We start from the raw sequence: 24,356 nt of genomic DNA, 5'->3' as shown, positions 1-24,356 counted from the left end.
TTGGGCTCCAGTGAAATAGTCTCTGGATCTGCAAAAGGATTTTTAAAAAGGAACTTGTGGGACTCAGGGACCCTGTAGTATCAGTCAGGGTTTCTGGGAGCAGGAGGCAGGGAATCAGGGGCCAAACTAGATTCCGAAAAAGCATCAACAATGTCTAGTACAGGAGGAATAGCTAAAGGTCTATGCTGAAGTATTAGAAGGAAATCCCTAAGCCTCTTTTATGAATCAGAAAAATCCTGGCTTTCCCAGTGGAAATGCTCCCTTAGAGTATGTAAGGTTTCCCCAAAGGAAAAATCCTCAGGAGGGGAAGCAGAGGGAATGGAGTCCTCTGCATCAGAATCTTCATGAGTAGATAAGGGCAAATCCAGATCAGAACATTCATAATCAACTTCATTCTTAGGCCTCTTAGAAGGGGGGGGATGGCTACCCTTGATTAGAGTTATTAGATCTTCAGCCATTCTTATCATTTGTTTTTTAGGCATAGAGGCCTGAGCATATGGCCTGGGCATCGGTTTTTTAGGCATGGATCGAGATTTAGGCCTAAGTAAAGAAGGAGGCGTCGGTTTAATATGCAAGTCCGTAGGCCTGAATACACCCTCAGAAGCCAGTGCCTGCACAGCGGCTCCGGACCCATCCAAGGTAGAAACATCTATGGGTTCCGTAGCTGAAGCATCTTGTGGCATACCGGACTCCGAATGGGTCTCAGTAGAGGCCTGCGAATCAGAAGTAGCGGGTATCAGGGGCTGCAAAAGCACCTCACGGAGTACCGGCGAACTGGCGACTGGCTTAAGAGAAGCATCTTCGGCAGTTTTGGACCTCGCGGCCTGTCTCTGTCTTTATCTTTGCGTTTTTTCAGAATCCCGGTAGTCGGATGGCTAAACAACGACATTTCTGGATAATTAAACCGAGAACTGAAATATTTAGAGGTGAAAATATACCGATGATGGATAGTGCGCTGATTGAATAAAGCACAAAACTGACAGCAAGGTACGTCGTGTTCAGGGCCTAGGCAAGGAATACAGTACGAATGAAAATCTTTATGAGGTATTTGCTTTCCACAAGTAATGCAATTATTAACTTTTACTGATAAGAAGCAAGAAAAAGTTTCCCAAACGGGGTACTTCACTTTAGTTGAAGACTTTGGTTCTGAAACTCGAAAATGAAAATTTCAGGAGTCGGGATGACCGGCACTTGCAAACTGCTTCTGCTTTGGGCACCACACGGCAAGAAAGACAGATGTAATGGCATCGGCTGCATGTTTTATACCCCTGACAACCTAACGTCATGGAAGAAGGGACAGCAACCGACGCAGGACCCAAGACTTTGTTAATCAGGCTGACTGAGGGCTACCTGCAAGCAGATAAACCAAATGTAATGACTGCAACAGTGAAACACGAAGAACATCTAGGATGAATGTCCTCTGATACACAGTTACAAATAAAATGACTGACCAGTTACAAATAAAATGACTGACAAGCCAATGTCAACACACTTTTTATTTTCCTCATTAACTACGATAGGCCATCTGAGCAAAAAAGCAGGACCCTTTTCAGAATCATTCAGGAAGAAAAGCTCTATAAATTTTATTTATTTTGACATTTGTTAATCGGGTATGTTTGACTGAACATGTGCCCTTTTTCAGCAGAGGCCCAGGGAGAAAATCTCCACACAGAACAAATATTATTCAGAGGTAACACAAAGTACAGAAATCTTCAGTAACATGACATAAAATACAGGAGCAAAGACCAGTTGTTTAAGAACTTACCATAACCTTAGATGTCCTTCTCTTCCATGTTGCAGTATTCATTACAGTGGGGAGGTTGCTGCCTGCAGCTCCGCCATCCGTCCAATATACCAAAGTCTTAGGAGCAGGGGTACGTGTGACGTCCCTTATCAGGGCCATAAACCAATGTTGGCTATAAAGGTGATATCTGCATGTACCCACTTCATAATGGACTGATGCATACAGTAGTACCCCTGGAAGCAATGAAGATGAAGGAGGAAGCTTTTCAGACCCACATGTAAGACCAGGCCAAGGGATGCCTCATAGAGGCATATGCCTGATGCTGAAGTTTGGTAGATGGAGAGAAATCTGTCTCCTCAGGTGGCTAAATAGGAAGAGAGGGGGTAGCAGGGTGGGGCTGAATACTGCAACATGGAAGAGAAGGACAGCTAGGTTATGGCAAGTGCTTACACAACTATTCTATGTCCTTCTATTCTCATATTGCAGTATTCATAACAGCAGGGAGAGTACCAAAGCTTTAGATATGAGCCTGGGAGGAAGAAAGAGGTCCCTGGTCTATAAGGTCATGTAGAATGGACCTAGCAAACCCACTTCTAGCCCTAGAAGCCAAATCTAGTTTGTAAACCCTGGTAACGGTATGGACTGATAGAGGCATCTACCGCCCGAAGATAGAGGCATAGTCCCCAAAGATAGAGGCATAGTCTACCCCCCTGAAGACAAAGGCATAGTCCCCCCCCCAAAGAAAGCAGCTGAAGAGGCAGCCTCCCCAGTGGAATGAGCCCTCATACTTTCAGATGGGGATTTACCATGAAAGGAGTAGCATGCAGAGATGGCCTTAGATATCCATGAACAGATAGTCTATTTAGAGACTGCCTTCCGCATGGCCCTTGGGTGAAAGGAGACAAACAGCTGGTCAGACAATCTAATGGGTTTAGTCTTGTCAAGATAATACCCGAGTTGTCTATGGACATCTAAGGAATGTAGAGTTCTTTCAGAGGAATTTAGTGGTTGAGGGAAGAAGACAGGAAGGTTAATGGTCTGATTCAAGGATAGCTCATTAACCACCTTAGGCATGAAGGAAGTGTTAGTCCTGAGGCAAACCCTATCTTTATGGAAGATGAGGTAAGGAGGGATGGCCAGCAGGGCTTGAATTTCTGATACCGTCATGGCGGATGTTAGGGCCACCAGCAGTACTGTTTTCCAGATACACAGCTTCACTGAAGCAGGGTGTGCTGGCTCAAATGGAGGTAAAGTGAGTTTTTCCAGGACAAAATTTAGGTCCCATGTAGGAAGAATTGGCTTATGATGGGGTCTGATAGGGAGGACCCCTTTCAAAAAGAGCTTAACCTCTAATCTGGATGCCAGAAGAGGTACCAAAGGAAGACAAGCTGAAATGGCAGACAAGTGGACTTTGACATAAGAGTATATTAGTCCTGAGTGTAGAAGCTCACACAAGAAAGGACCAGGGGTACAGGAATGAGTAAAGGGTCCTGGCTTTTCTTATGACACCACCTGGAGAATATTTTCCATTTTGCCACATAATTTCTCCTTGTACTGGGTTTCCTGCAGGACACGGAGTACATCCTCTGAGTATAGGTGCCTGAAGGGGATCAGAACCCTATCGCTCATAAAGTGAACCTGAGATTGCCCACTTGAGGGTGTATTAGGGACCCCCTGTCTTGTGTGAGTAGGTCTAGATGGTGGGGTAACCTGTGGTGATTGCCCTGGGCTAAAAGGTAAAGAAGGAGAAACCAATGCTGTCTTGGCCAGAAGGGAATCACCAGCAGGATTTTTGGTTTGCCCCTCTGAATCTTCAGGAGGACCTTCTGAATCAGTGTGAAGGGGGGAATGCATAAAGGTACATCCCTGCCCAAGAGAAAGATAAGGTGTCTACTTTCCAGGCCTGGGGATGTGGATCCCCCGTACAAAACAGAGGCATCTGCTTGTTCTGGGAGGAGGCAAACAAGTCTCCCTGAGGAATACCCTAGTTGTGTATAAGATCTAGGAACACCTCTCTGTGAAGCATAGATTTGTGAGGTGGTGCAGAGGTTATGTTAAGAGTGTCTGCCATTGTATTCCCTGCTGAAGCAATGTACACTGCTTGCAGGTGAATATGCAGAATGGAAGCTAGAGATTGAATCTGTATGGCTAGGCTGCAAAGAGGGTAAGACTTTGTCTCCCCTGCTTGTTTATGTACAGCAAGACAGTCATATTGTCTGTGACTACTTCCAAGGTGCCTGGTAGGAGGACTGGTTTGAAGATCTGTAGTGTTAAGTAAAGGGACCTCATCTCTTTGATGCTGATGTGGTCCCTTTGCCTGAGTGTAGACCACTCCCCCTGCACTTTGGTTAGTTTTTGCTGGTGTTGTAAAAATGCCCACCATCCCAGGTCTGAAACATCTGGGTGGGGGTAACTGCAAGGGTATGCCCTGGTTGAGATTGATGACTGTATTCCACCATTCCATCTCTTTTTTCAGGCATGGTAGTAAGGAGAGGGAGATATCCAGAGGGTGAGAATGTTGGCTTCAACGAGTCTTCAGTACCCACAGGACCTTTTTCATATGCAGCCTTGCCAGAGGCAGCATGGGTATCAAGGATGCCATGTGGCCCAAGACTCTCAGGAATTCTCTGGCTGAAAGTGTTTGAAGGGAGAAAAGCTTCTGAATGTAAAGAGTGAAGTCTTTTACCTTCTGGCAGGGGGTGAAGGCTGCCATCTTGTAGGTTCTTATCCTGCATCCTAGAAAGACTAGGTCTTTTGTAAGGGTCAGGTGGGACTTCTTGTGGTTCACAGTGAACCCCAGGTCTGCCAGGTTCTGGTCACCAGGTGTAGGTGATGTTGCAGGGTGTGAAGGTCCTGGTGAAGTATTAATAGGTCATCTAGATATGAGTATATTTGAATGCCCTGTGTTCTGCAGTGGGCAATCACTGATGCTAGATACTTTGTGAACACCCTGGGAGCTGTGGAAAGCCCAAAAGCTAATGCAGAAAATTGAAAATGCAAGGAACCTACTGAAAAATGTAGGAATTTCCTGTAGCAGGGGTGAACAGGGATGTGAATGTTGGCCTCTGTCAGATCCAGGGATACCATAAGGGTCTGGTTGGGAATGAGGGGTAACAGCAGTTGCAAGGGGAGCATTCTGAAGGTGTGAACCTTGAGATAAAGGTGGAGTATAGACAAATCCAGATCTGGTCTCCAAGGACCATCATTTCCTGGGACCAAAAACATCCTTGAGTAAAATGCCTTGTTTGCCTGCTGTGGTGGGACCTTTTCTATGGTGCCCTGGGCCTGAAGCTGATGCAGAATAGAGGGGAAACGATGTAGCTGGCTTGAGGGGGGCTGGGGTATCCCCTGGACGGAGGGAGGTAGAGCCTACCAAGTCAAAAAATAACCTTTCTGAATTATGGAGAGGATCCATGCTTCTGATGTGATCTTCCGGCAGGAGGGTAGGGAGATTATGAGGCAAAGGGACAGGGGGGTGAAGAGAGGCAGTGGGTTTGAGTTGCAGTTGAGGGGTTCTGTCCTGGTAAGGCTGCCTCCAAAACGGAGTGTTATTACCGGAGGAAGGGGTTCTAGGAGTGGAATGTTTCCTAGTTTGCCTCCGTCCTTTAGCCTGTGGTGCAGCAGAATGAGATGACTGTTTCCTAACAAAGGAAGCTCTTTGAGGGTAGTTTCTATGGTACCTAGGGATAGGTGAGACCAGAAAATGTTTTAAATTTTGCAATTCCTTTCACTTTTCTTGCAGGGATTTGAGGAGCTCTGCAGACGCCTCACCGAAAAGGGCCTTATTATCTAGTGATGCATCCAACAACTTTGTTTGTACATCCATAGGGAGAGGTTGTAGCCTCACCCAGGAATATCTTTGCAATACAGAGCCAGAAGCTGCAGATTTTGAAGAGGCCTCCACCGCATCCTAACTGCACTTAATGGAGTGCCTAGTCACCTGTGAGGCAGTGGAGAGAAGGGAGTTTAGTTGGGTCTTAGCAGGCAAATCTGGTATATCAGGTATGAGAGCAGAAGCCTTAGAAAGGGTGTCTAGAACAAACCTGGCCATGTGGTTTGATAGTTTAGGGCTCTGATTACAACAGTGGAAGAATTATAGACCTTCCTCCCTAGCCTATACATAAACTTGCTGTCCTTGTCAGTAGGGAATAAAGAGGTAGAAGGCAGCTGCTTGGAGGATTTGTCAGCTGAGACTGCTATGACTGCAGGGTCTGCAGGGGTGTTCTTGAACAGGTACCGAGTATCCTGAGGAACTTTATAGAACCTGTCTGGGTGCTTAAAAGCTGGGGGCTGAGAGTCAGGGGCCTGTGAAGCAGCCAACAGGCATCTTGAATGGCTGGTAGCTAGGGAGGGACTACAGATGGTGAGGGATGATCCATCTGTAGTAATTCAAAATACCTCTTTTTTGATTCTGAGATATCCGAGGCTTGCCATTTGAATTGTTCTCTCATGAGAAAGATGGTATCTCCAAAAGAAAACTCTTCCCCTGGAGATTCAGGACTGATCGAGTCCTCTTGGGTAATGAAGTCCTTGGGGGGGATTCAGTTTGAGAGAAGTAAGTAAGGGAGTCTTCAGAGGAGGAGTACTCTTCCTCAGACTCCAAGGCCTGCACAGGAGGAGGAGTAGGTGCAGGTACCTGTGATTGTAGGGCCTGGAATGCCCTGAAAAGATTTTGGGAGAAAACTGCCCATCCAGGGGCAGATTGCTATTCTGTATGTTTTAATTTTTGTTTTCTCTTCAGAGGAGCTGAAGGATGGGTCAATTTAGAGGCCAACATCTGGGAGGATTGCAGAATCGGGGTAGGCCCCTACAATGCCATGAGCCATTATTCCCCCTTGCCATCAGGTTCTGATGGCTGAGCAACCTCAGCAGACTTGCTCAACATTTCCACAGTTCCCGGTTCCAACTGAGAAACAGACATCCGATGGGATCCTGGGCTAACATCTGCCTGAAGGGTCTCACTGGACTCCTGAGGTGCAGCATTGGCATTGGGCCTAACTTTTTGGGCCTTCTTCCTAGGCGGCTCAGGCCTAACTTTTTGGGCCTTCTTCCTAGGCGGCTTATCAGAAGTACCTACCCCACCCTCCATAGCTAACACCAGACGCCGGAGTCTCTGGTTCTTGAGATAAGAGTTTGAGAGCAGCCAGATGGCTGCAAAGAGTTTTAGGCACAAATGATTTACAAATCGCATCATCATGGAACTCATTAGCAAAGACACTGGGAACCTCAAGCACTTGACCCAACCCAGTTCGGCTTTGTTAAGGGCAGATCATGCCTACTAAACCTGGTCGACTTCTTCGAGACAGTTACCAAGGCCATAGACGAGGGAAAGGTGGTTCACACAGCCTACCTTGATCTCGCCAAGGCGTTCGACACCATTCCTCACTCAGATATTATAGAAAAACTCACCAGCCTGAACATAAACCCCTATGTCACAAGATGGGTTGCCAACTGGCTTACAGACAGAACTCACACGGTAAGAATAGTGGGCTCCAGGTCTGACTCTAAACAAGTCACAAGTGGTGTCCCGCAAGGCTCAGTTCTGGGACCCCTACTGTTCGGCATATATTTCTCAGAAGTACAGGTAAACACAGGAGGACTATGGCTAACCAAGTTTGCCAATGACTGCAAACTGGGAGCCATAATTGACTCTCCGGCTGACACGGACATCCTCCAAAAAGGCCTTACTGAGACAGACACCTGGTGTCAAAGTCATGGCCTCAAGCTAAATGCCAAAAAATGCATAGTCATCCCGTTTGGGAAAAACAAAACACCCACGAATTACCACATAGGTGGCAGCCCCCTTAATACATAAGAGGTAATAAGAGATCTGGGGACCCAGGTAGATAGTAATCTCTGCTTTGACAATCATATTGCCAAAGTAGTTAGGAAATCCTTCTATGTGGCCCATCTAATTACTAAGGGGTTCGCATCTAGAAATAAAGAGGTTATAGTGCCCCTCTACTCGTCACTCATCAGACCCATCATAGAGTACAATGCCCCATTTGGGATGTACCTCACAAGACACTTCCAACAGCTTGAAAGACCACAAAAGCACCTCACCAAGAGGATTACTGGCCTCAAACATATGTCCTATACAGCCTGACTGAAAAAACTCCGGCTGTACTCAGTGGCATATCGCTTACTCAGAGGTGATCTCTGCCTGACTTACAAAGCCATGTCCAACTCAGAATTGATGGACATGCTCCACCTAAAGAAATCCAAGTCACTGCAAGCCACGCACTCTAGTGAGCTAAACCTCACCACAACAATAAATAGAACATGCTGGTGGGATAGATTCCTGTCACAGAGGCTCTCCATGCTTTGGAACAAAATTCCTAACTACATTAGGCAGAGCCCCTCACTAACACTCTTCAAGAGGAGCCTTGACGAGTGGATGGGTAACAGAAAGTACACCCCTGGGATCACTTCATTGGCTCTGCTTGACAGAGGCTCAGTTAATTAATCAATGGGGCGAAAGCCGACACAGTCTGGCTAGGCTTATAAATGCCCTCGGGCAGATAGCCTAGTACCTACCTATGAACCTATAAATGTCGCAAGACGTATGGTTGTGGGCCTCCCCTAGAGAAAACAAACACTTATTATGCATGTCCTTGTGTGGAATTTGTCTTCCACAAACACACTTCCCCTTTCTAGCTGACATGTACATCTGAAAAGCTAAGAAATAGATAACAAAAAACCCAAAGGGTATGTATCTGTAGCCCTTCAAATGAGTGAACTGCTTCCCGAATCTGTCGATCAGAGGTATGAAGATCACTGTGGCAGAAAAGTTCTGAAGTGGGTACGTGCAGACATCACCTTTATAGCCAACGTAAATTTATGACGCTGACATCAAATGTTGCACATACCCCTGCTCCTAAGAATTTGGTATACTGGCCGGATGTCCAGTGGTGCAGGCAGCAGCCTCCTTACTGTTATGAATACTACAACATGAGAATAGAAGAACATCTATACATACAATAAAATCTCAACATACAGTACAGAATTAATAGGTGTTCAAGTAGAAAAACAAAATGGTCTGCAAGCCCTGATGGAAAGAAAATATGAAATAGATTAGTGCTTAGAAAGGGATAGAAGACAGAGGTAAGGAACAGAAAGTCTAAAAGAGAGTAGAGAGAGTACTTGCCAAATGACACTGTGAAGGAAGAACACAGATGAGTCACAGGGGGCAGACGTGCATGTGGATAAGAAGAGGACAGGGGAATAGAAACCATACCTAAATAGGTTCATATACAAACAGAGGGAAGAAGCGGAAGAGATAAAAGCAACAAGGAGGAACTGGATCAGAGTAAACTTGGGTTGAGCGCTCCGACGGCTCCGTTCATAGCTCTGCCCCATTGGACTTCATCTTACTGACTATGTGATATCCTCGGGAGATGCACCACTACCAACAGCACGATGCACCAGAGCGCTAGCTCTGCACATGCCTTTGCACGCATTATATACACACCACCAATCCCAGAATATTAAAACAGAAGATACACACATTCAATGTCTCTTCATCTCTCCAAGGCGGAAGGAGGTGGGTATTAGGAATGTAAAAAAGATGGATATTTCCTGATCAGAATATATCGGGATGGAGGGAAAAAAAGATGTTGATCTATCTAGTACACCAAACATCTGACATAGAAGATGAGCGTCCTAGCCCCTAACTGATCCTGGCTGACTCACAACCTAACACTCAGTGGCTCCAACGCCCCTGGACTTTCGCCCTTTAGACAGTGAAACGTAGTTGGAGCCCAAAAACCAAGTGTGCTCCGCTGATAGCACAGCCAAAAACAAGGAAACAGCGGAATGGAGTAATTAAACAAGTAGAGCAGAAATCAGCCTCAGAGCTAGAGATTTGGGAATGATAATAAGTGTAGAGTTAGCTCTGGTAGAGTGAGCTTTTTGAAGTTGTAACAGTCATTTAATTGAAGAGGAATAAGCCTGAGTGTCCAATTGGAACCAGTAGTTTTATAAAAGATTTCTCAATTTTACTGAAATTGGACACAAATCTGCTGGAATCATAAACTGGAGAATGAGTATTTGCTCTAGATAGTCAATTTATGGAGAGTGTATTTTGCTTCATTGGAGAATTTTGGGAGGAGAATCTAATGGTGATTGATTGACTGAGAGAAGACAAAGAAGAAGGAGCTAGAGAAAAAGATGGGTTAGGAGATGTGAACAGACCTCCTTGACAAAAAAAATTCGCCTAAGTTTGATGGATAGGGCTTGAATCCTTGTGAAAATCTTCTACGGTGGTTTGATGGATAGGAGGCAGTTTTCCAAGACAGAGATGCAGACTCACATGTAGACAGATTTAGGGGTTTTTCCAAGGATAAGATTTGGCACATAAGATAGCAGCCCAGAAGATGAAAAATCAAAAGCATTAAAAACAGGGATGAAAACTAAAGGACTTAAGCGCCCCGCACCTTTAATAAGATATTTTGCATAATCTGCATTTTGAAAATTCTGGATTCATCTTGAAAATATCCTTTAATAATAGTTGAATTTAAAGGATGAAGTTAAGAATTTCAAGATTTTTGGGATCTTAGAGACTGTAGGCACCTTTTTAATCCTGGTGAGCCAAATACCAAATGGAACCCGGATCCATTCAAGCCACTGAGTTTACCCTGGTGGGTGGTTGGGAAAAGATAAAAAAGAAATAAGCAAGATAAAATGTGAAGGGTCTAAGGAACAGGTGTAACCGGGTTCGGTCTCCGTGATGAAGGGTCGGACTAACCTATCTTTTTGGTGAAGTACAAGGTTCCACTGGACTGCACCCGACTGGCTCGCGCAGCTGTCAAACATCAACCCACCAGTGCTGAAGAGCCATGACCCCTCACTGCTGAAGTCCTGAAGTGCGGGGCCACCTGCCGCCTCTGCACGGGGCCAGGTCCCAGAAAACGCTTCCCGTCCTCTGCCGCCAGAATCTTCCAAAAATTTCCCCCTCCTCTGCCTCTGGAAGCTTGGACACATCTTCCCAGGGGAAAACTTGCGATTTGGGAAAGGCCTGAATCTTCCCCCGGTCCACCCATTCCGATACCTGTGGAATTGTGGGCCTACGGGGTAGAAAAAGTTTTTCCTCTTTCCTCACAGAGGAAGTATTCTTCCTACTCCTTAGGTCCAAAGGAAGAACACACATGGAGGGAGGAGTCCCCTACAAAGAACTTGAGCCTCCATAAAGATGACAAAACCTCCATGCCAGGCTTCTCCCCGGAGCCATGGGCCCCTGCCTGAAATGAGCCTCATGGACCTTATTGAGAATGAAATGAGCCTCATGGGAGAGCTAACAGAGCTGGGCTACTAAGAAAGGAGCCGCTTACCCACCGAATAACTGAGTAGGACAGGCTGCTGAGGAGAGACTGCCATGAAAATAAAATGTGCCAAATAATTCCCTTAAAGCAAAGGCTGAAGTAGGAGTCTTTCAAGTAAAGCTTGTCAAGGTAGGCGTCGCTCGCTTACCATGCGGTCCATGCTCCTAGACTCCTGCCATGAGGATGGCCAGACGTTGAAGCCATGGCATCTACAGCCCGTGCACCACCTGCCCCCACCCTTCTGCGAGGTTTATCACTTTTTTAGGGAGGACCCTAAGGCGTGTGGGGGCACTGGAAATGGACTGTGGAATGCCTACCACTTCCAGGACCAGGAGCCGATCCACCAGCTTGAGAGACTAGGGAGGCGGGAGGAGCCCCAGGGAGAGGGAGGGAGAAGGCCTCAAAGGAGACAAGCAAGGGGGACAGGCATTGGAGCAGGGGCAGGAGAGAGGGTGGACTGTTTGAGGCAACATCCGAGGAGGATCGAGAGATTCCCAGGACATCACAAGATCACCATCGGGGACAGACAGATCAGGGTCAGTCCAGGTGCTTCCTCTTGCGATCGGGGCCGACTTCGCTCCCCTCTCCTCTGAAGACAACTCCGAAGGACTCCTCTGAAGACAACTGGCAACCCCAGTGGGGGAACCTCCCCCAGTGGGCTCCGGCTGCCTAAGGAAGGGGAACTGCCGGCCAGACAGCCAGTCTCAGGGACCCAGGAAGGTGCCCAGGGAGGTGCGGGTGCTTGGGAGATGGCCAAAAGATTGCTCCAAGCCGGACCCCCCCCCCAGAATCCTGTCCCGGTCAGGAGCCCTGATAGCATCCGGGCTTCCGAAGAGAAAGCACCGAGACCGAATCGAGAGACCGACTCCATAGGTCCACCCCGGGTCCCCCGGGGTCCCGAGGTCAAGCGAAGACTGGGCGTGGAGCAAAGGTCCGGGTTGGAGTAAGGGTCAGCGGTCCCGGGGCTCCCTAAGACCTCTTCCGGCTCAGCCCACGGAGCCGACGGGGAGGAGGATGGAGGAGGAATGCACAAACATGGGCTGGTGAACTGCCGGTCGGTCGGAGCCAAAACAAATTTTTGAAAGACTGGGGACTCTGGAACAGTCTTTGGAGGGAGCCCAAACATGTCACATAAGACTGACATCCGACCTAGAGGATGAGAATACTGAGGAGGATCGAGATGGCCTCTCCATGACCGGGGGCGGGGGACCCCCGGCTCGCGATGCCGCCCGGATGGAACAAAGACTAGAAACAAGCTTTACCCAACGCCGATGGCGCCCGAGGAGGAGGAAGTGGCGCCGAGAGGAAGTGAGCGGACGACCTTCGCGCCGGACCGACGTGAAGGAGACCGTGCGAAAATGACCCGCCTCTCGATGCCCCAGCCATCGGCTCGAAGCCGGATTCGAGACTGCATCGGCATCGGGCAGACTCCCTCCGCCCTGGAGTCCTTGAAGCTGCAGAGAAGCCTGAAAGTTGGATCCGGCATTGCTGGTGGAGCCGACGCTCTTTACTTTTTGGGTGGAGCCAGGAGAAGGAGAAGAGAAGGAGGAAAAGAGGGTTTTCAAAAGAGGTTTTACAAGTTTTTTTTAATATCTTTTTTTTAGGGGAAAACCTCGAGGAAAAGGTGACACAAAGCCGGAAACTCACCACACACGCTTCAGCATACACAGAGAATGGTCATCCGTGATAGACATCTTAAAGTTACATTACAACACTTTGCATTTTGCAGAATTTTAAAGCACTTGCCTGAGGTACATTTATATAAAAAAAAACAATTCAACAAGGCAGTTTTTATTTTAAGTCAACTTTAACTTAAAATTCACACAAAACCAAATGAACACACAACAACCACCGCAAGAGAAAACAAAAAAATAATAATAAATAAAAAGCCTAAATAACCAGGAGGGAATTAACCAGTAGGAAGGCCCTATAGACGAGGGAGCCTGTAACTAGAACACAAATCAATCACACACAATTTTCCACAGAAAAAACACACAACACCACACAAACAACAGAGTAGCCATTAAAACAGCTTTTGTTTAAAAAATTCCTGAAAGTCTGACAAAAGTTAGGAAAAAACCCACTACTTGGCTCAGCCAGCACTTCCCTTAGTTAAAGTTCGTTAGCGTGGGGGAAGATCTGGGGATGGGGTGTGGTGCAGGATATAGTAAGCTCTTAAGAGAGAGAGAGACTTTTGGCTCTTTGGCAAAGCGTGCGTCGGAGCCAGAGATCGACTCCGAACCATCATCAGAATGTGGGTAGAGATAGATCACATAACATCCAGAGCATTAGGAATAAAGATAAAAGAGTAAGAGGGGGAGACTGGAAGGTGAAGTAATCAGAGCACGTGAGAAGAGTGGGACAAGTGTAGGGGATGTGAGTTGGGCTTGAGGATTTCCAAGAGAAACTGGTCAGAGCTCTGGAGAGAGAGCGATTAGGAGTACAGAAGGAGATGAGGAATGAGATGGCAGGGCAGGAGCTATGTTTACTAATAATGCAGTGAGTAAGGAGTAGTTGAGCTAGGAGGAGCTGGTGAGGTAGTTCAAGCCAGTTTAGGGAGAATAAGACGATGGTGTGAATTGTAGGATTGGTTAGCAGCGAACCTAGCGATTTTATTGTGCCAAGTAAAATAACATGAAATGCATTTGCTGAGCTAAAACAGAATGGCATTAAATATACTGATCCCAAGGATATTGCCAATATCCTGGCAGATCAATTCAGTGCCAACTTCACTCCCCTCTCACCCCCTAAATGGCCCATCTCAATACCGGAAGATTGCCAAATTCCGGTAATAACGGCCACACAGGTAAAAAATGCACTCTCCAAAGCTAAGAATACAGCATCCATGGCACCAGATGACATCCCGGGCTGTGTACTACATGAACTACAATATGAACTGGCACCTCACCTAAGTGTCATGTTTAATCATAGCCTCATCTCAGGTTTCGTGCCCACTGAGTGGCGCACAGCTACAGTTATCCCACTCCACAAGGGGGGATCCACCTTGGATCCCAGAAACTACCGTCCCATCAGTCTGACCAGCCTTATCTGCAAGGCCATGGAGCGTATTATCATGGAACTTATAAACAAAGACATTGGCAACCTTCAAACACTGGACCCCACCCACTTTGGGTTTGTGAAGGTCCGATCTTGTCTCCTCAACTTGATTGACTTCTTCGAATCAGTCTCCAGAGCCATGGACAAGGGTAAGGTGGACCACACAGCCTATTTAGACCTTGCCAAGGCCTTTGACACCACCCCCCACTCTGGAATCATAGATAAACTTACTAAGCTGGGCATTAATCCCTACGTCACCCAATGGGTTGCTAACTGGCTTACTGATAGAACCCACACTGTAAAAGTAGTCGACTCCAAATCCAGCTCCAGACAAGTGACAAGTGGAGTACCTCAGGGTTCAGTCCTGGGACCGCTCTTGTTTGGCATCTACTTCTCTGAAGTGCAGGCCAACACTAAGGGACTCTGGATAACAAAGTTTGCAGATGACTGCAAACTGGGAGCCATTACTGAATCCCCAAATGATGTGGATACTCTACAAAAGGGCCTTACAGAAACAGATGCTTGGTGTCAGAACCATGGGCTCAAGCTCAATGTCAAGAAATGTATAGTTATCCCCTTTGGGAAAAAAACATGTATCCGTGAATTACCATATAGGTGGCAGTACACTAAACACGGAAAGCTTGATAAGAGACTTAGGGAAACAGATGGACAGTGGTCTCACCTTCGATAACCACATCGCCACAACAGTCAGGAAATCCTTCTATGTGGCACACCTCATCACTAAGGGCTTTTCATCCAGAAAAAAGGAGGTCCATGTCCCACTGTACTCATCCCTCATTAGACCCATTATAGAATACAATGCCCCATTTGGTATGTACCTCTCAAGAATCTGCAACAACTGGAAAGGCCACAGAAATACCTCATTAAAAGAATCACAGGCCTAAAGCAGATGCCCTATGCTGACCGACTTAAAAAACTCCAGCTATACTCTGTCACATATCATCTACTCAGAGGCGATCTTTGCTTAACATACAAGGCCATGTCAAACCCAGAGCTGTTGGACATGCTACACTTAAAGAAATCCCAATCCCTCAGAGCCACACTCTCCAGGGATCTAAACCTTGTCATCACAATAAACAAAACATGCTGGAGGGATAGGTTCCTGACCCAGAGACTCCCCAAACTCTGGAATAGATTGCCCATACATGTCAAGCAGAGCACCTCTTTGGTCCTCTTCAAAAGGAACCTTGACGATTGGATGGGAGAAAGGAAATTCACCCTGGGGATCACGTCAGTCGCCCTGCTAGACAGGGGTCCAGGGAAGTAAATAGTGTGGGAAGAAATAGTCAGGGAATTGTTATGGCTAGGCTTGTATAGGCCCTAGGGCTGAGAGCCTAGTACCAACCTATGAACCTATGATCTGGTTAACACAATGTGTTATATAAATTTATGCAAAACTACTACACAATGAAGAAAGGAATAGGAAGGAAGTATTTACTCCAGTTTCTACTCAGTTTTTAGCCTTTAAATATCACAGGGTACAAACAGACAGACGAAATTCATAACTCAGTCAATGAGTAAACTGTTTTCAAGATACCACAACTACAAGTATACCCAAGGGAATTGTACAGTTTTGGTAAATGACTGCATTCACACTGTAAAACACAGACATATCCTCTGCTTTCCTGATGCTTACTTAAACACATGTAACTGAAAATAATTCCAGAAAAGAACAAATTTAGCAGGCCAGCAACCTCAGCTTTATTGTCATACAAATACGAGGAGAGGAGAGACCTCCCAAAAGACAAGAATCAAGCGATTTCCATGGAAGATGACAGAAAGGTTCAACTTTATTGACCTAAACTTGAAGGTGCAGGGAAACCATTTTGCATGCATGTAAAAAGGGGAAAATGCACATCCACAAAAAACAAAAGCAAGAAGTTAGCAAGGGACCTTACCTGTTAGGAAATTTATCTGGCCGGATCCCTCCTAGGTAATATTTGTCAGCTTTTGGTCCATCACCATCAATATTTACACTGTAGACAGCTTTACGATCCATACGGATGTAGATTTTAAATTTGTTACTTTGGTACTGAAGAATGACTTGAATCTGAAATGTGAAATGAAAAGGAAAGATTGTATTTTGCTGAAAGATCTTTCTTGGCCTATACAAATACAGGCCATTTAGGTGTGAACAGACTGAGGAAGTTATGATCTGAAACTAACAATATAGTGTAGAAATAACAAATTTCTTTTACAAAATGATAAAGCCAGCATTACTAGAGACAAGGCAATAAAATGTAAATGGTGACCTCTGTTTAACAGACTTCAGCCTTTAAATTATACTAATACACCTGTGTAATGAGGTACAGTCCAGTAAATGGTGACCTCTGTTTAACAGACTTCAGCCTTTAAATTATACTAATACACCTGTGTAATGAGGTACAGTCCAGTAAATGGTGACCTCTGTTTAACAGACTTCAGCCTTTAAATTATACTAATACACCTGTGTAATGAGGTACAGTCCAGTAAATGGTGACCTCTGTTTAACAGACTTCAGCCTTTAAATTATACTAATACACCTGTGTAATGAGGTACAGTCCAGTAAATGGTGACCTCTGTTTAACAGACTTCAGCCTTTAAATTATACTACTACACCTGTGTAATGAGGTACAGTCCAGTAAATGGTGACCTCTGTTTAACAGACTTCAGCCTTTAAATTATACTACTACACCTGTGTAATGAGGTACAGTCCAGTAAATGGTGACCTCTGTTTAACAGACTTCAGCCTTTAAATTATACTACTACACCTGTGTAATGAGGTACAGTCCAGTTCAGGAGCAGCAATGAAGAGCAGACACTGAACTAGAAAGACTAAACAAATAAAGACTTGTTTTGGTTCTCATCAAGAAGGTATCTGACCTAATAAATGCACAAGATGTGCTATAAACGCAATACACACGCACATGAATATGCACTCATTGCGATCCTCCCAAATAAAAATCTGAGTCAACTGTAGAGAAGGTATCAAGCTCCACTCCCTGAGATTGTTCAGTCTACAAGCTGCTATTATTGAGTAAAAGTAAGAACAGGTAAAGCATCCCCAACAACGGAGCTAGCAAAAATATTAGGATTAATTTCTTTTTTATTCCAACAGTGTTGCCCCCACCCCCTCCGCTTGCAATGTTGTATTTATCTGTAAATGCAGCTTTTATGAAACTGAGGTTTGTCAACTTAGTATTCCATGAACTCAATTACATTAATTTCAGGTACAATCAAAATAGTCCGTATCACTTCTGTATACAGACACTATGGAATACGATGGAATTCTCCATGAAGAAATTCCTAAGTTTGACTAGGGGAATATGACAAGGAAGTCTTTATCTTTCAGTTTTGTCCCCTTTGAGCTGATGTTAACTTTGAGGAGAAACAGCAACGTCATAATGGATTATTATTATAAAAAAATCAGTAAACTAGAAATAAAAATAAAAACAAAAGGCAAAAAGCTATTTTTCCAAAGAGATGCTCACAAACCAGGCAAGCACAAAGGACAAAAACTCAAAAGACTCATATACTGACTAACAGTCTGAAATAAACGTTGTACATTTAGTTATGCATACCAAAGATGGCTACGTCTACATACCAGCTTGGTCACTGCACCACCGATCTCTTGACTTGTTGGAGAAGCTGTGCTTGTGATGTTGCTGACAATCTGGAGACCATTACCTGTGTCATAGTACAGAACCAACTTGCCATCCTTAACAGCCAGACATACAAATTTTCCCTGCAGAAAAAAATAAGGAAAAGGCACCTGAATCAGGTACGTCTCAATGTTCTTAATCACAGTAGCTCTGGTGAAATGCAACGTGTCCTTACAATGGCAGTATGCTGTGTCTGTGTAGAAGAAACACAGATGACCTTGTGCCACAATAAATATTACCCTTTTTACATATTTAATTTTCTTAAGTATGCCCGCTAAGACTATTTTTTTATTATTCCTCTCAGAGACAACTTAGAAAGACAGGCACAACTTGACTTAATATGGCTATACTAGTGTAAGAACTAAAGGATACAAGACTGCATTTACATATGTCTGGATATCCTTTCAGAGCTATTTTTCCTTCTCTTACCCCAAAGATAAAGAAGCTGTGCAATTTCCACCTCTGCTGAAACAACTCCAACAGTCTGTTCTTCAAATCAATTCAATATATTACATCCGGTGAAACAACAAACTACATTCATCAGGGTGGAGGTTACCAGTGCGTAGGACACACATATCAGCTGCATGATGGGATGCATCCCATCTATAAATTTCCACACAAAATCTTCATCACAGGCAATTCTAACTAACATTTGATCCTTTGTATCAATTATGCCTGCCACTACATTCTTTGCGCATGGGTAAAGCCCATCTGTCACAACTGTACTTGGCTGGAAATCAAAGCAGTTGGCTCTTTCTACAGAACATGTCACTACTTCGGTATTAAAATGCTTCAACCACCTGAACAGGAACTGCAACATTTTTAAATTCAGTTTCTTTTAGGGGAGCACTGTGGTACCTGATTAGTAACGGGAGCATGATATAATTACTCCTTTCCAGACAAACAATATTAATTACAGAGGGAAAGTTTACATGTACTAAAAGGAAATTGATGGAACAAATACATGGGAGTTAGGGGGTATTCAATGATGATAGAGACAAAAAGAAAAAATATGGACATAATTAACGGATAAGGTGGTGGCCAGGAAAGATAGGTCATAGTTATGTGTGTTTCAGAGAAGGTAGGGTAAGGATATGTAAGAGTTATTGGGTGTATCAGAGAAGGTAGGGTAAGGATATGTAAGAATTATTGGGTGTATCAGAGAAGGTAGGGTAAGGATATGTAAGAGTTATTGGGTGTATCAGAGAAGGTAGGGTAAGGATATGTAAGAGTTACTGGGTGTATCAGAGAAGGTAGGGTAAGGATATGTAAGAGGTATTGGGTGTATCAGAGAAGGTAGGGTAAGGATATGTAAGAGGTATTGGGTGTATCAGAAAAGGTAGGGTAAGGATATGGAATAGTTATTGGGTGTATCAGAGAAGGTAGGGTAAGGATATGGAAGAGCTATTGGGTGTATCAGAGAAGGTAGGGTAAGGATATGGAAGAGCTATTGGGTGTATCAGAGAAGGTAGGGTAAGGATATGGAAGAGTTATTGGGTGTATCAGAGAAGGTAGGGTAAGGATATGTAAGAGTTACTGGGTGTATCAGAGAAGGTAGGGTAAGGATATGTAAGAGTTATTGGGTGTATCAGAGAAGGTAGGGTAAGATATGGAAGAGTTATTGAGTGTATCAGAGAAGGTAGGGTAAGGATATGGAAGAGTTATTGTGTGTATCAGAGAAGGTAGGGTAAGGATATGGAAGATTTATTGGGTGTATCAGAGAAGGTAGGGTAAGGATATGGAAGAGTTATTGGGTGTATCAGAGAAGGTAGGGTAAGGATATGTAAGAGTTATTGGGTGTATCAGAGAAGGTAGGGTAAGGATATGTAAGAGTTACTGGGTGTATCAGAGAAGATAGGGTAAGGATATGTAAGAGTTACTGGGTGTATCAGAGAAGGTAGGGTAAGGATATGTAAGAGGGTGTATCAGAGAATATAGGGTAAGGATATGTAAGAGTTATTGGGTGTATCAGAGAAGGTAGGGTAAGGATATGTAAGAGTTATTGGGTGTATTAGAGAAGGTAGGGTAAGGATATGGAAGAGTTATTGTGTGTATCAGAGAAGGTAGGGTAAGGATATGGAAGAGTTATTGGGTGTATCAGAGAAGGTAGGGTAAGGATATGGAAGAGTTATTGGGTGTATCAGAGAAGGTAGGGTAAGGATATGTAAGAGTTATTGGGTGTATCAGAGAAGGTAGGGTAAGGATATGTAAGAGTTACTGGGTGTATCAGAGAAGGTAGGGTAAGGATATGTAAGAGTTACTGGGTGTATCAGAGAAGGTAGGGTAAGGATATGTAAGAGGGTGTATCAGAGAATGTAGGGTAAGGATATGTAAGAGTTATTGGGTGTATCAGAGAAGGTAGGGTAAGGATATGTAAGAGTTATTGGGTGTATTAGAGAAGGTAGGGTAAGGATATGTAAGAGTTATTGGGTGTATCAGAAAAGGTAGGGTAAGGATATGTAAGAGTTATTGGGTGTATCAGAGAATGTAGGGTAAGGATATGTAAGAGTTATTGGGTGTATCAGAGAAGGTAGGGTAAGGATATGTAAGAGTTACTGGGTGAATCAGAGAAGGTAGGGTAAGGATATGTAAGAGTTATTAGGTGTATCAGAGAAGGTAGGGTAAGGATATGTAAGAGTTATTGGGTGTATCAGAGAAGGTAGGGTAAGGATATGTAAGAGTTATTGGGTGTATCAGAGAAGGTAGGGTAAGGATATGTAAGAGTTATTGGGTGTATCAGAGAAGGTAGGGTAAGGATATGTAAGAGTTACTGGCTGTATCAGAGAAGGTAGGGTAAGGATATGTAAGAGTTACTGGGTGTATCAGAGAAGGTAGGGTAAGGATATGTAAGAGTTACTGGGTGTATCAGAGAAGGTAGGGTAAGGATATGTAAGAGGGTGTATCAGAGAATGTAGGGTAAGGATATGTAAGAGTTATTGGGTGTATCAGAGAAGGTAGGGTAAGGATATGTAAGAGTTATTGGGTGTATCAGAGAAGGTAGGGTAAGGATATGTAAGAGTTATTGGGTGTATCAGAGAAGGTAGGGTAAGGATATGTAAGAGTTATTGGGTGTATCAGAGAAGGTAGGGTAAGGATATGTAAGAGTTATTGGGTGTATCAGAGAAGGTAGGGTAAGGATATGTAAGAGTTATTGGGTGTATCAGAGAAGGTAGGATAAGGATATGTAAGAGTTATTGGGTGTATCAGAGAAGGTAGGGTAAGGATATGTAAGAGTTATTGGGTGTATCAGAGAAGGTAGGGTAAGGATATGTAAGAGTTATTGGGTGTATCAGAGAAGGTAGGGTAAGGATATGTAAGAGTTATTGGGTGCATCAGAGAAGGTAGGGTAAGGATATGTAAGAGTTATTGGGTGTATCAGAGAAGGTAGGATAAGGATATGTAAGAGTTATTGGGTGTATCAGAGAAGGTAGGGTAAGGATATGTAAGAGTTACTGGTTGTATCAGAGAAGGTAGGGTAAGGATATGTAAGAGTTACTGGGTGTGTCAGAGAAGGTAGGGTAAGGATATGTAAGAGTTACTGGGTGTATAAGAGAAGGTAGGGTAAGGATATGTAAGAGTTACTGGGTGTATCAGAGAAGGTAGGGTAAGGATATGTAAGAGTTACTGGGTGTATCAGAGAAGGTAGGGTAAGGATATGTAAGAGTTATTGGGTGTATCAGAGAAGGTAGGGTAAGGATATGTAAGAGTTACTGGGTGTATCAGAGAAGGTAGGGTAAGGATATGTAAGAGTTACTGGGTGTATCAGAGAAGGTAGGGTAAGGATATGTAAGAGTTACTGGGTGTATCAGAGAAGGTAGGGTAAGGATATGTAAGAGTTATTGGGTGTATCAGAGAAGGTAGGGTAAGGATATGTAAGAGTTACTGGGTGTATCAGAGAAGGTAGGGTAAGGATATTTAAGAGTTATTGGGTGTATCAGAGAAGGTAGGGTAAGGATATGTAAGAGTTATTGGGTGTATCAGAGAAGGTAGGGTAAGGATATGTAAGAGTTATTGGGTGTATCAGAGAAGGTAGGGTATGGATATGTAAGAGTTATTGGGTGTATCAGAGAAGGTAGGGTAAGGATATGTAAGAGTTATTGGGTGTATCAGAGAAGGTAGGGCAAGGATATGGAAGAGTTATTGGGTGTATCAGAGAAGGTAGGGCAAGGATATGGAAGAGTTATTGGGTGTATCAGAGAAGGTAGGGTAAGGATATGTAAGAGTTATTGTGTGTATCAGAGAAGGTAGGGCAAGGATATGTAAGAGTTATTGGGTGTATCAGAGAAGGTAGGGTAAGGATATGTAAGAGTTACTGGGTGTATCAGAGAAGGTAGGGTAAGGATATGTAAGAGTTATTGGGTGTATCAGAGAAGGTAGGGTAAGGATATGTAAGAGTTATTGGGTGTATCAGAGAAGGTAGGGTAAGGATATGTAAGAGTTATTGGGTGTATCAGAGAAGGTAGGGTAAGGATATGTAAGAGTTATTGGGTGTATCAGAGAAGGTAGGGTAAGGATATGTAAGAGGTATTGGGTGTATCAGAGAAGGTAGGGTAAGGATATGTAAGAGTTATTGGGTGTATCAGAGAAGGTAAGGATATGTAAGAGTTATTGGGTTTATCAGAGAAGGTAGGGTAAGGATATGTAAGAGGTATTGGGTGTATCAGAGAAGGTAGGGTAAGGATATGTAAGAGTTTAGTGGGTCGTGGGAGGCTCACTTCAGAAGTGAAACAACAGCTGCGGATATTTCACATAGATTGTTAGGCCTTGAAACAAATGGAAATTATGTGGGTGCAAGGGGGAAAAGAAGAAAATCTGGTAGTTGTGAGTTGAAAAAAGGGTTGACAGACAGCCTAGCAAAAGGTTAAGAATACCACTAAATGGTGGGTGTTAGACAAAGTCCAAGCTCTGCAGCATTTTAAAGGGAAATGTGAGAAGTGCTTTAAGTGTTAGACATGGAGAATGTGAAGAAAGGGGGTTGACATTGTAGAAGAATTACAAATATAGTTCCAGTCTTCCCAGTGGTGCAAGGACAGTATGGATTAAGTGTTGAGGACTGGCGTGCATATAGGACTATTGTGTAGTTAAGGAAAAGACAGCCGGTGCCATGATTGGAGCACCTGGCTACAGATAAGGAAATAGACACTGTATAAAGCGCTGGGGGATACACAGAAGCAAAATAAGATTCATGGAAGCTGAAATGGAGGTGGATTCAGAAAGGTGTTTAGTGGAGTTGAGATGATTTGTAAGAGGAAGGGTGGGGTGTAATGAAGAACAACTTAAGAAGGTGAGTGTGGTGTATAACTTGCAAATGACACTAACATAGATGCTACAGAACATCTTGGAGAATGACATAGGATGGGGGTGGTGGGATAAGGTGGCCTGTTGAAGATGACAGGAAAAAGACTACTCAAAGAAGGGTAGAGTGGTTAAAGTGGACATTCAACTTATGACAGTTTGCAAGGATATCAAAAACTGGCTAAAGAAGATTGTTAGAAGTGTTGACTGACAGAAATGGAGGAAGAGGTTTTGGAAATCTTAGGGCTTGGGTTGGTAGTCCAAAGATTTTTGTTAAGAGTGCAGCGACAGTGTGCAGAGAAAATGGATCACAGACATTTTGGGTATCTGGAGACAAATGTGGGATAGGGACAGTGTAAGAGAGACAAAGGTTAGTCAAATTCTGTCTTCACCAGAATACTCTTAACAGCAGTAAATATCTTCAAGTTCATATTTGTAACACAAAGGTATAAGCATGTGGTTTTTGGTGTTGCTGAGCTACAGTTAATTTCAAAGTAACTACTTTTTTTTAGCTAACAGCTCTCTGACTTTATTGGAATTAATAGGGTCATAGGTGCATAGATTAGTACCAGGCTAAGTGCTCTTTTGGGATATTTTAACCCAGCACCTTGTGTCTGTAAGGTAAACACCTTAAAATATTATGCCAACCTCCCTCATAATTAATAGTAAATGGTGTACTCAACTGTTAGATGACATTAAATTTGGAGGTTAGATTATTCAGCATATCTTCTACTGTTATTGAAGACTTTACAGTAGAAAGAAGGTGCAATGTTTGGCATTATTTCAGGGGTTCTAGACTGAGGCTTCCATCTTGATTTGCAATAATTTGACTTTTTTTTTATTTCTCGATGTTCTCTGAAGGTTCTTGATTCATTACAGATCATTAATTTTCACAGTTACAGAATATATTTTCTCTTTCTTTGCATCTTAGATTTGGGTATTTTAGGGTGTTAAGGAGGTACAGATAACTTGATGGATATACATTGTTTTTATAGCTGATGTGTCATGTTCTCTGTGGGATGACCAAATTAATTTATTTGTCTGTTCTTTGCATTTAGTGCATGACTGTCAGTGTTTTTATTTTGTTTAACATTTTTAGTAAAAACAATTTAGAAAAAATTAGTTCCTTTTGCTTGCTTCAAAGTGGACAGGCATCACATTTAAGTTTCTTTGGTTAGAAGGCCTTAACTTGGTTAAGGTTACTGAAGCAGTTATTTTTAACGAAGAAGAGGTTTTAATCTAGATCACTGGGGGGAGTTTACAGAAATAGTTTGAAAA

At 43.8% G+C, this 24,356-nt stretch overlaps 1 protein-coding gene across 1 annotated transcript in view; it reads right to left on the bottom strand.

The window, feature by feature from the left end:
• The window catches only part of LAMA5 (laminin subunit alpha 5), a 1,615,491-nt gene that overhangs the window by 243,197 nt on the left and 1,347,938 nt on the right, over positions 1–24,356 (bottom strand). The window contains exons 66-67 of the mRNA XM_044090412.1: positions 17,726–17,866; positions 16,041–16,192 (exon numbers count right to left, since the gene is read on the bottom strand). Coding sequence (XP_043946347.1) covers positions 16,041–16,192; positions 17,726–17,866 — 293 coding nt within the window. The remainder of the gene's footprint in view (positions 1–16,040; positions 16,193–17,725; positions 17,867–24,356) is intronic.

The sequence above is a fragment of the Protopterus annectens genome, chromosome 12.part0, assembly GCF_019279795.1.
Source record: "Protopterus annectens isolate FY-2018-M chromosome 12.part0, PAN1.0, whole genome shotgun sequence".
NCBI classification, from domain to species: domain Eukaryota; kingdom Metazoa; phylum Chordata; order Ceratodontiformes; family Protopteridae; genus Protopterus; species Protopterus annectens.
Note: the sequence above shows the minus strand (reverse complement) of the source record. Positions and strands in the feature narration are given on the sequence as shown.